Raw genomic sequence first — 13,482 nt, 5'->3', positions numbered from 1 at the left:
TTGTGATTCTGGGAGCAGGGGTGGCAATCGTTGCGTGTGCCCTCTTACCACTTATTGCTTTCACGGTTGGACCACGCGTTCGATGGGGAAGGCTCCGTGCCGTGTGTGGGGATTTCTGCGTGTCGGCTCGCTGCTGCGCTTTTGTTGTTGTTTTTTTTTGCTTTATGTGTGTGGGGCACCGATGTTCCTGCTGTGGGTGGCGCGGGGACTCTTTTTTCCGTATTTGTTGTTGCAGACTGCGACGCGTTGGTGATGTTGTGCGCGAGTGGGGGACGGCCTTGCACGATGCGGAGAGTTGTGTGCGGCCCGCACGGCACATTAGTTGCCGCTCGCAACGGCAACTCCCGGCGCGGATGGCCGTGCTGACGTGCCGCAGGTATGTGGCATCTCGTGAGGAAGGAGGACGGGAGCCCGCGAGTTGAATCCTTTCGAAGTGTTGCGGGCGTAATGTTGGCGGCGTGCGGACAGTGAGTGGTGTGGCGTTGAGGGTGCCTGTGACGAGTGCGGATTGGTTCCCGTCCAGCAGTTGCACCTGCCATGGAGTCACTGCCTCTGTGGATCCGTCGAATAGAGAACCCCCGGCTGTGCGGGATGATGTGCGACAGCGGCGGAGAGGGTGCAGCGAGTGGCGGAAGCACCCGCTGTGGCTTTTACTGCTGGTGGCAGTCGCTGTGTGTTCCCGGTGCACTGTTCTTCCTTCTCATTCCGTGTGTCTGTGTGCGTGAGTTGTTGTTGTTGGGAATCACTGCGGTGGGGATGATGATGCCACTCACTGTGGAGGGGCGGCGGTGTTCACTGTTTCACTCCTTTTCCTCTTCTCTCTCTTTCTCACACACAAGAAGGAAAGTAAGTAAGGCTAAACGCTAATCGCTACTGTGAAATTCGAAGGCACTGAAAGAACCAACAGCACACACCGCCGCCCACACATATTTATATGCTCTCACGTGTTGCTGCAGTCATGGCACCCCGCACACCCAACCGTCGCCGCGTGACCGGATCCAACGGAAGGAGGAGGGAAGGAAGAGAGAGTGAGCCGCAGAGACCCAACATGTCTCGGCATCTCTTCTGCTCTGCGGTGCTTCTCCTCGTTCTTGTGATGATGTGCTGCGGCACAGGAGTTGCTCACGCGGAGGTGCAGCCATCGCAAAAAAAGTTTGAATGGAAAGTCATCAAGGATGAGGGTGGTGGGGTAACTGTGGAGTCGTTGGGTGCTCCCGGTCTTCTAAAAGTGGGGAGTGACGTGTTTGCCGTTGCCGAGGCGAAGAACAAGGAGAAGAACGGTCAAGGCAGCTTTACTGGCATTGCATCCCAACTTCTCACGGAAACAGAGGAAAAAAAGGATAACACACCGGTGGAAGTTCTGAAGGATCCAAAAGATACAAAATTTCTGGAGGAAGACGGTTCCGCAGACTCAAAGAAGAAAGTGGATGTGAGCCGACCAACAACAGTTATGAGGGGAAATGAAATTTACATGCTTGTTGGGAAATACAGCCAGGCAGCTGCCTCTGATCAGGATAGAGTTGCCAATGACGGGGGATTATTGCTGGTGCAAGGGAGCGTCTGTGACGAAGGTGGTAGTGGCAAAAGGATCAAATGGAAAGATAATGACGGTGTCTCGCGTATTTCTGTTGGCGAACTAGATTCCTGGACAGGGCTGACTGGCGGCGGTGGATCGGGTATTGAGATGGAGGAAGGTATGCTTGTGTTCCCCGTGGAAGGCAAGAAGAAGGAGAAGGGTGGATCAAATGACGGAAAGACCGTCTCACTGCTCATATACTCCTCGGAGGATACTAATAAGAATTGGAATCTGTCGAGGGGGATGTCTGACGGTGGCTGCGGTGATCCCTCCGTCGTGGAGTGGAAGGACAAAAAACTCATGATGATGACTGCGTGTGATGATGGCCGCCGCAGGGTGTACGAGTCCGGTGACAAGGGGGAGTCGTGGACGGAGGCGCTCGGGACACTCTCGCGCGTGTGGGGCAACAAAAAGGGTGAAGGAGAGAAGGGCGTTAGAAGCGGGTTCATCACAGCGAGGATTGACGGTGATGAAAATAACAGAAATGTGATGCTCGTCACTCTGCCGGTGTATTCCGAGAAGGCTGATAAAAAAGAAACGGACAATGGAGAAAAAGGCGTACTCCGTCTTTGGCTGACGGACAATACGCACATTGTTGATATTGGGCCGGTATCCGATGATGACGCTGCCGCCAGCTCCCTGCTGTACAAAAGTGCTGAAGGTGGAACTGATAAGAAGGAGTTGATTGCACTGTACGAGAAGAAGAAGAAGGGCGATGAGAAACCATCACCCGGTATGGTCTCTGTGCTTCTGACCGCGCAGCTGCAGCGTGTGAAGGAGGTGCTGGCGACGTGGAAGAAAGCGGACGACCGTGTCTCCAAGCTGTGCCCCTCAAGTGATGTGGAGGATGCCTCAACCGGCGATGCCTGCAGCCCTATTGTTAGGATCACGGATGGGCTGGTTGGCTTTTTGTCGGGCAACTTCTCTGATGGCACATGGAGTGACGAGTACCTCGGGGTGAACGCCACAGTGAAGAACAATGATGATGGGGGTGATAAGGCAACATTGCATGCCGGCGGAGTGAAGTTCACGGGAGCGTGGGCGGAGTGGCCTGTTGGCGCGCAGGGGGAGAATCAGCTGTACCACTTTGCGAACTACAACTTCACTCTTGTGGCGACGGTGTCCATCGACAAGGTGCCGGAGGGAAGCACCCACATTCCTTTGATGGGAGCGAAGACGAATAGTGCTGAGAATACAGTACTCCTGGGACTCTCGTACAGCAACAACGAGAAGAAATGGATGCTACTGTGCGGTAGCGGAAACCGTAAGGAGCTTAGCAGCGCTTTGGAGCCAGGGAAAACACGCCAATTGGCCATTGTGCTACAGAACGGCAGCCAGGGCTCCGCGTACGTTGATGGTCAGCGTGTGGGTGTGGGTGATGCGCCATGTGAATTGAAAGTGACGGAACCGAACGAAATCTCCCACTTCTACATCGGAGGGGATGGAAACAGTGCCGGCGGCGCAGGGAGCCAAGAAGGCGTGTCTGTGACTGTGACGAACGTCCTGCTGTACAACCGCCCGTGGACTTCCGAAGAGATTGGCGCCCTAAACCCGAATAAAGACACCATTACGTCTCCGATGACCGAAAATGCGCCGGAAACCATGTTGCAGTCTCCTGCGAAACCACAGCCGTCGGAAGACGAACCGTTGAAGGAGAATATTGGTGCTGGCGTTTTATCCAGTGCAGCTTCCACTGCTACGACTGTCTCGTCTGATTTTGCCCAAGAGGCGGCAACAGGGAGTGGGGATACGATGCTGGGAAATGGATCACCCCAAACTCCTGAGGAAAGTGTGAGCTCTGGTGAGGATGGTGAGGATGGGGAGACGGCGGAAGGAACGGATGTGCAGGGAGAGGGAATCCATTCACAAGGCAGGGAAGTAAATGCTGCGGCACTCAGCAGCAGCCTCGGAAATGTGTCGCAGGGGAATAACAGCGATGCGTGTACTGTGCGTGGGAGCAGACTGCTGCCGCTGCTTCTTCTGTTGGGACTGTGGGGGTTTGCGGCTCTGTGAGGAGTGACTGGCTGCCGCGTGGGACACTTGCGACTTCCTCAGCACAGAAATACAATTCCCATGGGAACGAATATTTCTAACAACCATTTTTTCGTGCTTTTTTGAGCGTATTTTAAATTTATTTTACTGTTTGCTACTTTCCTGTTTTAAAATTCTTTTTCTTTCAGATCCTTTTTTCTTTTCTACTCTTCCCTCTTTAATTGTTTGTTGCTGCACTCTTCCTGCGAGGGGTGCCGTGTGTTTCCGCCCAACTGCTCCACTCGCACACCCACCGACACGCTCACGACGACGGCCCTGTGCGCCTCGCCTGCTGCACGCATGAGGAGGGGCCGCGACGAACGGCGCGCTGAGGGAGCCGTGACGTGTGGGCGTGCGGCGAGGGCCTGTGGGGCGGAGCACACATTTCTTTCCCTCCTGTTTTGTTTTCTTTTGCGGCCAGGACTGGCAGACACCCGCAGCGCGACACACACAGCCACACCCTGCCGCCGTGTTTTTCTTTAAGGATTTGTTTTGCTTTGCGTGTTTATTTCATGCGGTGGCGCACCCTTCGGTGTCGGCCTCGTGAGCATTTCTCTCCCCTCCGATGATTTCTTTTTCTTTTTCTTTTTTTTTTCTTTTTTAAAAATTCTTTCCAAAGTGTGAGTTGTGGAAGGATGAAGATGATTTTTTATTTAGTTATTTTCATTTAATTTTTTAATGAATTGCCGCTGCTTTGGGCTGCAGTGCAATATCATGAGCTTGAGCTGTCTTTTTCTCTTTATTTCCGTTATGCGTCTTCGCTGTACATTTTTGTTTGTGCGTCCCATCACATACTCTGCTCCTGTTTTTACTTCTTTGCTTCGTGTGTTGCTGCAGGCACACACAACCACATGCTCGCACAAGACGCACATTGCAGTGGATTTGGATGCTTCTTTTGTGGCGTGTGCTGGCGGTTGCGTGTGGCTGCTGCTTCCTCCGTGGGCACGAAGGGAAGGAGGGGAGAGGGAGCGCGCACCGTGAGTCACTCTTCCTGCGACTGCTGTGGAGGGCCGCATCCTTTCGGTGTGCGCTTCTCCGCCGTTGTGCCGTGCGCTCGCGCGTGTCATTTGTTATGCGCGTGCGTGCTGGGCATGTGTTTCCGGAGCGTTGGGCGGCCACCATTCTTTTGCGGTTTGTGTGAGTGGGCACGTGCGGATGAGGGTCAGGGCGCATGGAATGAGGGAATGGCTTGAGGAAAGGGGAATTTGATTTGGAGGATATTTGGACCGGATTATTTGGCTGCGGTGGACACATGCACGACGGATGTGTTTCCGCATAATGGGGGAGGATGCGACAGGGTTTTCCGAAGTGGCCCGTCAATGCAGTTTGGGTTTCATAGCACCGAGGCATAGTGTTCTTCCTGCAATGGCTGGTGACGGCCTCTAGTGGACCGGTGTATTTATGCTGCTGCTGCTGCTGCTCGAGGAGGCGTAGAAGTGCGATTTGAGGTGAGCGGCGGAGGGGCCACACATCCCGCAGTGATGGGCGTCGTTGGCCCAGCGGGTGCCTCTGAAGGTTTTGTTGGATGCAACGTCCTTATGCCCGTCTCCGGATGGCGGCATTCCTGATGCAGCCAACGAACGGGACTGGGAGCGACGGTGAGACGCAAGCACGTGTGGATGTTTGGAGCGGCCGGCGCACCGCACGCTGAGCGCATGGCGCGGTGAGGGCCGGACCTAGAAAGGGACACCGCGTGGGACGTCAGTCTTCACTGCAGCGACCGCCACCGAATTCGGATTTGCTCGCACCTTCTGCGGTCCCTCTTCCTCCCTCACTTCTGTGCCGAGGACTGTGCCGCGGGATCCAGCAGCGCGATGTTTGGCCGCAGGAACATGGCTCGAACAAATGATTTGTGGGAGGGGGATGTGCACTGCGGGGAAAAGAAAAAAAATAGTTGCGAGACGACCACCACCGCAAGGCCGGAGTGAAGTTGTGTTTTGTCCACTTGAGCGAGGGCAGCCTGCCACCTGGTCGGTTAGGAGGATTATTTTTTTTGCGTCGTTGCGCTCTCTTTTTATTCCGCTGCGTTTTCCTGCGGACCTGCGAAGGGAGATTTGCAAGAAATTTCTGCGAGGCGTACGTGCCGTCGTCGGAAAGGCGGATTTTGTTCTCAAAAACGCCACTTTTTAAATTTGTTTTGGGCGGGGAGTTCCTGTCGATTCACTGCGACTTTGTTTCGCGTATTTGATGCGTGTGTTTCCGAGCGGTCCGGTCTGTGCTCCCAGCCCACTCGGATGCGTTGTGCGCGTCGACGTGAAGGTGGCTGCCATCCGTTTTATTGCCTCCCCCGCTGTGGCCGCCGCCGTTGCCTTTCTCCCTTACTGAGGTCCTGCGGCTTCTTGACAAGATGTTTTGGAGAAGGCGTTGCCGCTCTTATCGTCCATGATATTTTGATTCTGGCGTCGCGGTCAGGAGACATTGAACGAGAGGGTTTGCTGCCCTCCTGTTTTATTTGTCCTCTCTGCCTGACGGCCAGTTTTACACAAGCGTGCTCCTCGGCACCTCAGTTGGTGCTGGCGGGTTTGCTCACAGTTGTCGCTGGCAATCGCATGCGCCAAGTCTTCTCTGCTCCTTTTCAGTGTCGCATTTTTTTATTGATTGACGGACGCCATTCTGTCCGGCGTGCTACCTTGATTGGATTGTGTGGGACTGCTCGCCGACGTCATCGGAGAAAGCAGGCCGACTTTTCACGTGTTTAAATGCCATCTTGCGCGCAGGTATTTTTTTCACATGTTCTGTTGGGCACTCAAACAGCGAGGTGTCCGGAACTATGCGTGCGTGGGATTCTTCCTGCCATGCGAACCGCAGACAACACCGCGGGGCTGTCACTTTACTCCGCAGAGTTGTTGTGTCTCTTCGCAGGGCTGGCAGGGAGATTCCATGCCTTCTGCTGCTGCTGGTGTGTCCCCAAATGTTGTCACTCCATGCGAATAATGTACTTCAGCGAGTGAGGGTGTTGATTGGGTTTGTGTGCACTCTGATTGTGTTTGCTACTTTGTGCGGGCACGCAATACTTGAGTGGTGGGAAAATGTAGCGGGGCGATGCATGGCCGCGTCTCGCCCATCGTTCACTGCACGATGGTGTGGTGCACATTGTGGTGTTGACTCTGCGATGTGACTGCGGTCTCCTGCGCGGCAATGGTGGTGGGTGGAGGAGAGTGTTGATCCGCGGCGGGACGGTGGGATCGTGCCTCCTTTTCTTTGTTCCTTCCCTTTTGTGAAGGTGTGCACTTATTTTTTGTGTGAGTGATGGGGCAAACAGACAGACAACGTGAATAAAACAAAATAAAAAAGGGCGATAATGTGGCGGTGTTGTGGCCGATTGCACGTTGCGTTGCTTCGGGGGCGGTGGGCCTCGACTGCTTCACCGACAGGCGTTGCAGTGCGGCTGCATGACGCACCGACCGCCCCGCCGTGCGAGTGCCACGCCCAACGCCATTGGGACTGCGAGACGAGACAGCCGCGAGTGTCCTTTGGAGCCAGCGGCACCTGCTGGCCGCAGTTTGGCGGTGCGAGTGGGATGCCTCACCGCACGGATGTTGTGATGGCACCTCGCCGTGGCTCTTGTGATGGTTCTGTCGCTGCAGCTCGACATGTAGTGGAGAGTAAAGTGTGGCCGCAGTGGACCATGAGCGGCACCAACATGAGGCTGAGTAATTTCCTTTGGAATTATGTTGGCGGCAGGGCGGCTGTTTATGAAAGACTACAATGTGACGATGGAGGTGTTTGTTCAGGAGCCGGATGATTACGTACAAGACCAGCGGCTTCCTGAAGAAATTCTTAATTTAGCTGCGCACCAAGCGCTGGAGGCCATTAATAAGCCTCTTCACGAAGGTGTGTACTTTCTCGGGCGACGTAGGGACTGTGAAGGAAAAGGGTACGATCACTCCTCTTGCAAGGGGAACACCAAACGGAGTACTCACGCAGGTGCTGACAGAAGCGAGGCGGGAGGCAGCGGAAAGAATAAGAGGAACGCAAGAAATGAAATTTACCATTTCCACTAACATCGAAGAGGTACTGTTTAAAGGAAGAGCTCGCGTCAATCAAATGAAGCTGAACGACTTTCTTACGAGGGAACTGGACGGCAGGGGCATTGTGGACACCATTCGGGATGTCTTGTTGGAGGAGTTTTCCAAGGGCCCCACGAAGTATATCCGTGATAAAGGAGCACTGAACGAAATGCAGGCATTCGGTCATTATTTGGGTATGAGGCGAGCTGCAAAGGGTGAAGTGATCTTCGATGAGGATACACGCAGGCTATGCGATAGGGGTGTCAACAACCTACCGGGGTGGTCAGAAGCTGCTGCGGAGGTAAAAGCAACTGCTCATAACTCCACCAAACACTTCTTGGATGCAGCTGCCGAGGAGGCGAGGAACCCAACGACGACGAGCGCACCGGAGAAACTGGAGGGATGCTACGAGTCTCTGCACAATGCGAGGCGGAGCCATGCGGTGGAACTTCCGGACGGCGTGGAGCGAAAGAAAACGGGGACGGGAATGGGGGTGCATGAGGGGAAGCCAGAACAGTCATGGTCGTAAAGGGAAGCTGACGACGCTATCGAAAAGAATGACGCTGTGCAGCAATTCGGTGCGGCACCTCCCGTGTTGATGGTGCTTGCCTCGGAGAGGGGATGGCCGTACTCGTGGAATACGATACAGGATCTTCCTGAGGACGTTTTTGTAAACTGTGAGGTGGATCGAGTGTGGCAGATCGTCAGGAATGATCCAACCGCGTGGTTCAGCCCTCACGGTGGGACCGACTTTAAGCCCAAGAGGCGTGTGTTGATTGGGACGCCCGGTATTGGGAAGTCGATGAATGCCGGCTCGTACCTCCTCTACCAGCTGCTGCAATACGATGCGGAGCAGCTCCCAATGGTAGTCCACTGTTTTGGTGGAGGAGATGCGTACGTGTTTGACAAGACCATCAAGACGGTGACAAGATACCTGGGTGGAGGACCATCCGAGGATGTTTGAGGGGGCATGGGAGGTATGTGTATATTATTTACGGTGTGGCAAAGGAGGGAACGCCGCCACCGAGACATTTTGCGCCTTATGATAGATGGGGCATGATTGCGGTGTCATTTCCAAAGGTAACGAACTATGATGAGTGGGCGAAGCAACTACAAGCCGCGCGAATCATCATGAATTGCCCCGACGAGATGGATGTGAAGGCGATGTGCGCCTGGATGACGCGTGACGAGACTAAAGAGAAACAAGCGGAATGCTGGAAGGAGGTCAAAAAACACACGCAACTTTTGGGACCGATTCCACGTCACGTCTTTGATGAGGAGGCGTTTAATGGACGCTGTGGAGCGGTGAAGTTTGCATTGCAATCGATCAACGAGGTAACTGTGAAAGAGTACTTTTCACGGGGAGGTGAGTTGCCATGGTGTTCTGAGGATCCGTCCCACAGGCTTGTGAAGGTTGTTCGGGAAATATACGCAGGCGGTGAGACCCTTTTCAATGCACCGATATCTGCTTGCCTCGAGGAACGGACATTGGGACGCCTCCCAAGTGTAGCAGAATAAAATAGTTTTTTGAGGCTGATGTTGGCGTCGAGGGATAATATTTTGCCCATATTTTTTGGGTGGTTTGCTTTGAAATCGTTCACGGAGAGTGCCTTTGTCAAGGCAATAGCGACGAAACTCACGGAGTTTGAGGCGCCAACAGGGCGTCAAGCAAAGCCCTGCTCTTGACGTTAGCCCTGAATTGCATCCCAAGGGAGATGAAGGCTTGCTGCCGAGTGAATATGAAAAAACGATTCGTAAAGTACGGGGTGCTGCACAAACCGTGGGCCACAAACTTTTCGCTGGTGGACGGCTTTTTTCTTCATGCAGTCCAATCCAATGAAGCTGGTTGGGCTGCGGATGGCTACGGCGGGTGGGCACCACCGCCAGCACTGTGCGGCAGTTCACTGAGTGTCTGGTGGCATATTTTAATGGTTGGGAGGAATTGTCCCGAGACATGTCGTGGGAGATTATGTGCAGCACGCAGACAGCACGCCGATGAATGGCTGGCAGAGATGTGATGTTGTAAATTCCAATAATGTGAGCGACGATGAAGGCCGCGGAATAGCGGCGTTGTGGAACGGAAAAGGTGCGGCAGTACCAAGTGTCAATATTGAAAGAAGTTTTAGAAAATGTCGTAGGAGTTTTAAATTTGTGAAGCAAAAAGGCTTCGAAGGGAAAATGGAAGAAATAATTGAGGGTAATTGGCGCATTACGTTTATGATGAATTATGTTAGGGAGTATTTTAACGATTTTTATATTTGTGTGTGACTGCAGGGTCTGGTCAGGGAACGCCTTTCTTCCGAGGGAATCATTGCGGTCAACAGTGTCGCACCACTACAATCATTTTTTTATTTTATTTTGTTTTTACTTCTGTGAAGGCTCCGTCGTTCCTGGAGGATGATGTGCAACATCAGTGTGCCCATCCGGCTGTTGGTTTTGGTGCAGAACGGGCGGGAGGCGATGCTGTCGTTGTGCCTGCAGGAACTCGAGAGGGTCTATGGGTGGTCCGGACGCCTGGTTGTGAGTCGTCACCCGGAAAACATCGGGTACAGCGCTGCGGTGAAAATCGGGTCACGACTTGCACTCTCGCTGCCGCGCGAGGAAGTGCCTTTTGTTTTTGTAACAAACAGGGACGTAGAGTTTTCACCCGGTCTTCTTCCCAACCTTCTACGCGATGTGCATGAAATAACGAGGCATGATGCCGCTCGCATGGATGAGTTGTCGGCGGAGGTGGCGAATGGGCCGAGCGAGTACAGTCCTGTTTTGCGACGGGGCTTGAGGGTGCTGCGCTCCACGGTGAACGATGACCGATTGTCGACGTCTGCGCTGCTGCCTGACCGCATCCGTTATTCCTCTGTGAAGGAGCGTGAAAAGGCGTTTTCGAAGCATTACGGGCACTTCTGCGCGTATTAAAAAGCAGTTGTTTTGTGTCTGTTATGTTGACACGCCTGGCGATCAGCACGGTGGAATACTTTGACGAGAACTTCTACCCAGCTTACGTGGAGGATGTCGACTACAGCTTACGACTCCGTTTGCTTGGATTTCAGGAGCGGAATGTCTTATGCGGCAAATTTGTGCATCGCGGCAACTATAATATTCGTTTCTCTAATGAGATGGAGCCACCGGACGCTCTCTGGTGCCGTCGCGTCAAGTCTTTGATGACGAACCAACCATATGCCATGATGAAGTGGAACCGTCCACGGGTTTGCAGTGGCGGGTGCAAGGGGCCATATGACGGCATGGTCCCCGAAGACTTTTGGGTGAAGGATGAGGCACGCATACAGCGCATTCGGGCCTACGGGCATGATGAGGAGCAAGGGGTTCCAAAGGTTGACTATGACAGGACTCTTTTGCATCCTGTAAGGACGAAAGGAAGATGAACTGGCGCCAGTCGCAATTTTTTGTGTTTTTATTATTTTATTTTGTTTTATTTTTTACTTTAATTATTAAAAGTTTTTTATTTATATTTACACAAATGATATTTAAGTGAGTACGCCATGGGTTTTAAAGAGTGCAACCATATATTTGGCCTGACAGGGGGAGGGCGCAGCGTCCAAACTTGGCCGTGTTGCCGAGGGTAGGAGAGAGCGGCAGCAAGCAGGAAACATGATATGATGGATGGGGGAGAAATAAAAGGGGAGGGAAGCAGAAAACAAGCCAAAAATATTATGAGCACAACGCTGTTTCTCACGGCGGGCGATCGACGCCGCCATTGGCTACTAAGTTACCCACTGAAGGTGACACCCGTTTCCGCTGGATATGCTGCGTGCATATCTGTCGGGCTCTTTTTTGTTGGTTTGTTTGTTTCCCGCACATTTATTTCTCCGTGCCGCCTGACCCACTCGTTTATTATTCCCCTCTCCGTTTTTGTGCGTGCACCGAGAGAAGGGCTCGGGGACATGAAGTGCGCTCCCCTTCTGTGACATGCCACCAAAAACGGGAGGAGAACAAAAAGAAAAGTGAAGCGGGGAGGGGAACCGTTGCCACGCGTCCTTTTCTCCGAGAAGGCTGCTCGCCACGCCACTGAGGCGCGCCGTGTGCTTCACGAGGCCCGCTGGACTCTATTGGGGAGCCGTGAATGATGGTGCGCGTGAGTGTGGCGGATGCGTCCCCCAGGCGTCCCTAGAGGATCCTCTAGCCATAGGGACTGCGTGGAATGCGGGATTCCGCGGGGATATTTGGCCTTTTTGTTTTTATTCTTCCATCCGCCCATCCCAAACCTCAACACGGCGGCTGAGCCAACGACTGCGACGGGATCCGTTGCGTATTTCTGAATCTTTTTTGCGTTGCAGCGGCAGGCCTGGTGTGCCCTGCTTGGCAGACACGGTGGACGGGAGTGGGCTGCCGTATCGGGAAAGCGATGGTCACGGCGGAGCGTGTTGCGTACTTTGCAATTTGGCGTGTTTGTGGCGATCCTTGCGGATGGTGTGACGGTGCCTGTTTTACTTGCAGGGATAGAAGCGATGCTCCACGGTGGTGCACACATTGCGTGTGGAGGTTTCTGTTGCTGTTGGTTTGTGAACGTTTATTTTTTTACTTTTGCCGGAACACCACAGAGGGCGGTGTCTGCGGACAGCAGAGAATTGCGAGGAGGGGCATCGCACGATTTTTGGCGCGATGAGGCGGCTTGTGTGACTTTACGGTGTTTATTTTCAGGACTGAGAGACTATCCTTTGCTGGAATGTATTGTGGGAGACCATCCGCGTGTTTGTTTTTTTAGTTAATCCCTTGACATTTGGTGTCGCCGTGAAATGGATGTTGATGGCCGTTTTATGGCGGTGAGATGCATGTTTATTTATTTTATTGGCGAGTGGGTGAATTGTGTTGCGTTCTGACACGCGGCTTGTTGCTGACGGCAATTGGCCGCAGGGAGACGTTGTGGGCGCCTCCGACACGAGGTGCGATTGAGCAATCATCTCCTCCGCTCGCCGGTACACGCTGTTGAGGCGGCGTGGTGGTAATGAATCGGCCTCTCAGAAAAGCAAAAAGAGGGCGTTTGCTTTTCCTGCTGCGGTGTACGAGTGAACCTCCAATCTGTGGGCGGGGTCGCTCTGTGTGCCGTATTTCTTTGAATTCAATGAGTTTTTTACATTGCCATCCACACGCACATGCACGCAATCTCCCTGTTTGCCCTCCTGTGGGCGGGAGACCGGGATGCAAAGGGAAAATGTGGCCCGTGCCAGCATGTGATAAAGTCTTTCTTGGGAGGGATTGCGACTGTGATGTCCGTCCTGGCAGGCAGGAATGGGATGAGAGGAGAGCGGAGGGCTAGTAACAACGATCGTGTGCGGAGCAATGCGCAGTGAGTAGGGCGAATTGGTATTTGTGTTGACTTTTAAATGCATTTTTGTCTTTTTCTTATCTGACGATGGAAATAAACTTTGGGTGACGTGTTGTGGATTATTTGCACATGATTCAGCGCGGCAACACCATTTGCGGAGAAAATGAATGACATCGGCGTGCGGCTTTTTTTGTGAGCGCGAGATGGTCGGGGAGGTGCTCAACGCTCCGAGAGGCCAGGAGCAAAGAGGCGCGCACTGCTGCAAGCAGAGGGATGCACGCTCCTGTTGGTGGCGTTTCTGTGGAGCCCTGAAGTGCCTGCAGGGAATTTGTTTCTGCCGCCTCATTATTTTGTTGATTGGTGCTTGCCGAGGCCTTTTGAGGCGGGACGTGGGATGGACCGAGAGAGCGTGTGTCGTGCGGCGGTGCTGTGATTTGGTGCTGCCCACGTTTGTGCAGATAATTCCGTTTGTGTCCGCGTTCTTGCCGCGGCGGTGCACCGGGAGCGTGTGACTGATCACTGTATCACTTGCGGACTGTTTTGGCAGGACTTTGGATGGCGTCGCCGAGTAATAAAATTCCGCG

General features: G+C 53.4%; 1 protein-coding gene and 2 pseudogenes across 1 annotated transcript, besides 4 other annotated features; all 3 read left to right on the top strand.

Annotated features, from left to right (window-relative positions):
* Positions 1-13,482: part of a sequence feature (areas not merged during assembly with more than two copies in the genome that could not be assigned to a particular haplotype) that runs on past both edges of the window.
* Positions 935-3,589, top strand: Tc00.1047053510713.90 (trans-sialidase, putative; the record flags this gene model as incomplete). Its single annotated transcript, XM_812999.1, has 1 exon — positions 935-3,589. The coding sequence occupies one exon, from the start codon at positions 935-937 to the stop codon at positions 3,587-3,589; it is 2,655 nt and encodes an 884-aa protein (XP_818092.1).
* Positions 4,177-4,209: a microsatellite.
* Positions 4,252-4,287: a sequence feature (AT_rich).
* On the top strand, positions 7,328-9,811 carry Tc00.1047053510713.70 (annotated as a pseudogene).
* Tc00.1047053510713.50 lies at positions 10,015-10,995 on the top strand (annotated as a pseudogene).
* Positions 11,015-11,086: a sequence feature (A-rich).

The sequence above is a fragment of the Trypanosoma cruzi genome, genomic scaffold, assembly GCF_000209065.1.
Source record: "Trypanosoma cruzi strain CL Brener 1047053516815 genomic scaffold, whole genome shotgun sequence".
Lineage (NCBI taxonomy): Eukaryota > Euglenozoa > Kinetoplastea > Trypanosomatida > Trypanosomatidae > Trypanosoma > Trypanosoma cruzi.
Note: the sequence above shows the minus strand (reverse complement) of the source record. Positions and strands in the feature narration are given on the sequence as shown.